At 42.7% G+C, this 3873-nt stretch overlaps 1 protein-coding gene across 1 annotated transcript; it reads right to left on the reverse strand.

Moving 5' to 3' along the window:
* Positions 1–215: 215 nt before the first annotated feature.
* On the reverse strand, positions 216–2851 carry LOC128371686 (stonustoxin subunit beta-like). The gene is made up of 4 exons (XM_053332101.1): positions 2823–2851; positions 2513–2686; positions 1869–2028; positions 216–737 (listed from the first exon to the last, which is right to left on the reverse strand). Exons 1-4 carry the CDS (start codon positions 2849–2851, stop codon positions 216–218), a joined length of 885 nt encoding a protein of 294 aa, XP_053188076.1.
* Positions 2852–3873: the final 1022 nt, after the last annotated feature.

Raw genomic sequence — 3873 nt, forward strand, 5'->3', positions numbered from 1 at the left:
ACAAATGCCCTCAAAAAAACAATACTTCAGCCCTTTGTGTATTTTACACATTGAGCCATCACCACTGAGAGGTTCTAACATGGTGATATGGATCATCAGCCAATCATTGACCGGGGATGGAAGTCAATCCACCAATGGCCTACCGTATATATACATTAACAGAACATACCAGAGAGACTCTCCCTCCTACAGAGGACACAGAGAGACTCTCCCTCCTACAGAGGACACAAAAACACTGAGGAATCAGACCAGACTTCAAACCCAGCATACAGAGGTTCAGTGAATGTGGTGTTGAAGGTGTGGAGGTGGATCAGTGTGTCAGCGGAGACTCTGTAGAAGGACAGAGTGCCAGCAGGACAGTCCACATACACTGCTACTCTGTGAGAGACAGAGGAGGAGGAGATGGATGTTTCTGTCTTATTGTGCCAGACAGAGTAAGCATACTTATCTGAGCAGTAAAGTCTCCAGGACTTATCATTCTTTCCAAACACACAGCCAGCACTCTTTCCTTTCCTGTAGATTCCTCTGTAACTCACTGATATGGAAACTCTTCCTCTCCACTCGACCTCCCAGTAACAGCGACCAGTTAGAACATTTCTACACAGCAGCTGAGGCCAATGATCAAATCTGTCTGGATGATCAGGATATGACTGATCCTTCTTCACACGTGTCACCTTCCTGTTGTTATCAGACAGTTTGAGTTTTCTGCTCATTGTGTTTGGATCCAGTTCCAGTTCACAGGCATCTGATGGAGAGAACGAGACACAATACAGCTGAGTTTATCATCTGTTGATTTATTAGCTACTTTACTGACACCATTCAAACTTAAACCATCTCCATGACAACTGAGACACTCCATCACTGAGGAAGACCATGACATGTGACAGAAAGCTTTGGAGATACAGGGTAAGTGGACCTTTAGATGAAATTGTTTTTTAAACAAAATTCAACATTAAACTTAATTCCACCTGCATCTGATGCTTAACTTAAAGTAAATTCAATACATTCAGGGATTCATTGGTTCAAGATAAATGTCAGTTTAGGCCACGCCCATTTCTGCACATTTTCCATCATTTTGAACTTTTTTCACTTCTTTTACATATTTCATCCAGTTTTTCTCAAAGTTCTCATGAATCAAACTGAAAACACACTCACACTTCCTCAGACCAGGTTTCAGTCTCTGCAGTCCACCATGGCCCATCCTGGAGGAAGAGACAAAGACACAATCAGCTTCATACACCTTCACTCATATCCACCATTAAACATGAACCACAGTCCCTCAGTTAGTCAGAGTGTCTGTTCATCTGTCCATACCCGAGAGTGTCCACCTGTCTGTCCATACCTTAGAGTGTCCATCTGTCTGTCCATACCTGAGTGTTCACTTGTCTGTCCATACCTGAGAGTGTCCACCTGTCTGTCCATACCTGAGTGTCCACCTGTCAATAACTGAGAGTGTCCATCTGTCAGTCCATACCTGAGAGTGTCCACCTGTCTGTTCATACCTGAGAGTGTTCATCTGCCTGTCCATACCTGAGAGTGTCCATCTGTCCATACCTGAGAGTGTCCACCTGTCTGTCCATACCTGAGAGTGTCCACCTGTCTGTTCATACCTGAGAGTGTCCATCTGCCTGTCCATACCTGAGAGTGTCCATCTGTCCATACCTGAGAGTGTCCACCTGTCTGTCCATACCTGAGAGTGTCCACCTGTCTGTTCATACCTGAGAGTGTCCATCTGCCTGTCCATACCTGAGAGTGTCCATCTGTCCATACCTGAGAGTGTCCACCTGTCTGTCCATACCTGAGAGTGTCCATCTGTCTGTCCATACCTGAGAGTGTCCACCTGTCTGTCCATACCTGAGAGTGTCCAGTCTCCAGTGTGGATCCTCCAGTCCAGCAGACAGAAGCTTCTTTCCTGAGTCTCCTGGATGATTGTAGCTCAGGTCCAGCTCTCTCAGATGGGAGGGGTTGGACCTCAGAGCTGAGGCCAGAGAAGCACAGCCTTCCTCTGTGATCAGACATCCTGACAGACTGAACACACACAACAGTTCATCTAATAAGCTTAAAAACATTCTCAACTCAATAAACAGTATCTTCTCCATCAGGCCTTAATGTTTGTTGTGTTTTACACTTGGCAACCCCTGCTGTATGTTGGTGTAATACATTTTAGGTTAGTAATAGAAGTAAGCACATGTTGCTGCTGGAGGCCGCAACTGCTGAAGTTCAGGGTTTAATCTGATGTCATTCTGTTTTCACTATGGTGGAAGAAATACCTTTAATCTTAAATGTTGTTTGACACCATATCTAAAGAAAAGATTTAATATATATTCACTGATGGTTTATTCTAGTTCAACTTAGTATCTTTCATCATATTGCTGATTTAATGTCATTCAGGGTTAAAATTGAATTAGTAGTATTTTCCAAAAAAAATGGTGAATTTAAAGACAATCATTTCAAACAATTCCTGAGCACCAAAGCTATAATATTATATCATGTACATAGTAATAAAAATAACCTGAGAGTTTTCAGTCCGCAGTGTGGACTCTTCAGTCCAGCAGAAAGCTGCTTCACTCCTGAATCCTGCAGGTTGTTGTTACTCAGGTCCAGATCTCTCAGCCTTGAGGACTGGGAGCTGAGAACTGAGGACAGAGCTGCACAACTTCTCTCTGAGAGGTTACAGTCAGTCAACCTGAAGAAGAATCAGTAGAACAAAAGAAAGCAATTGCGAACATTAGTTTTCTTCCTTGAAGCAAAGTTATAAATTGCTATATTTAAGAAAAAGTGGCCAATAAGTAACCTATAGTTAGCATCAATGTTGCTCACACTTGGACGTGTCCTCACACTCCATCAGCATGAGCCTACAGCAGGAGATTACTTTTTTCGGTTACACTAATCATTATAATACAAAAGATCTCTAACTTTGTGTTTCTGTGACGCATCTCTCACTCCCAGTCAGTCAAGCAAACCCCCCCCCCCCCCCCCAGCTGTATGTGTGCATGCTCACAAACACACAGAGTCTCCTGCTGCTTGGGGCCTGGCTGCTAAATGCCCAACCTGAAAAATTATGCATTAATCGACCATCCAAACCCAACCTGTGAACTGTCAACTTTGTTTAACAACTGTTAACCAGAACCAGTAGGCTCAGCATGCTGTGGCTGGGGAACAAAAGGCTACGTTATTTGGGATGGGGAGTTTTACATATGAAATGTGGGTCTATTACCTTTGGACTATCAACAGAAAAATCCAAATGGGTTCACTATGTTCTGTTATTGCAATGGAGCTTGTTTTTTGCTTCTGTTTCGATAAACCGTTTTGCAGAACCTCCAGCTGTGGTCTTACAAATACAAATCAGTCCACAGTCACACAATCAGGGAACATCCCAATTTTTTAATTCCATTACAACCCATTCACTTATTAGTAATAAAAATGACTCAAGTAAATTGCATCATAATTATAAGACCTTTAAATTTGTCCCCCATTTATAGCAGATATGTGCACTATTTTTCAAGCTATTTGTAATAATAGAATGCCTAAAAGTCTGTATATTATTTGAAAAAACATTAGGGTTACCAGTAAAAATCCTCCCAAAAGAGGAAATGTCACAATGTGTTCGTTTTTTTAAAACCTAAAATATTCAGGACTTTTAACCCCCACCTATGGTTCTGTGTGCACCTACAGAGCTTTGTTGGAGGCTTTGACCACTGGCAGCAGCCTCAGAAGAGCCTCCTCTGAAGCAGAGTATTTCTTCAGGTCAAACACGTCCACATCTTTTTCTGATGACAGTAAGATGAAGCCCAGAGCTGACCACTGAGCAGGAGACAGTTTATCTGTGGAGAGACTTCCTGATCTCAGGTACTGTTGGATCTCCTCCACTAG

The sequence above is a fragment of the Scomber japonicus genome, chromosome 1 (genome assembly GCF_027409825.1).
Source record: "Scomber japonicus isolate fScoJap1 chromosome 1, fScoJap1.pri, whole genome shotgun sequence".
Lineage (NCBI taxonomy): Eukaryota > Metazoa > Chordata > Actinopteri > Scombriformes > Scombridae > Scomber > Scomber japonicus.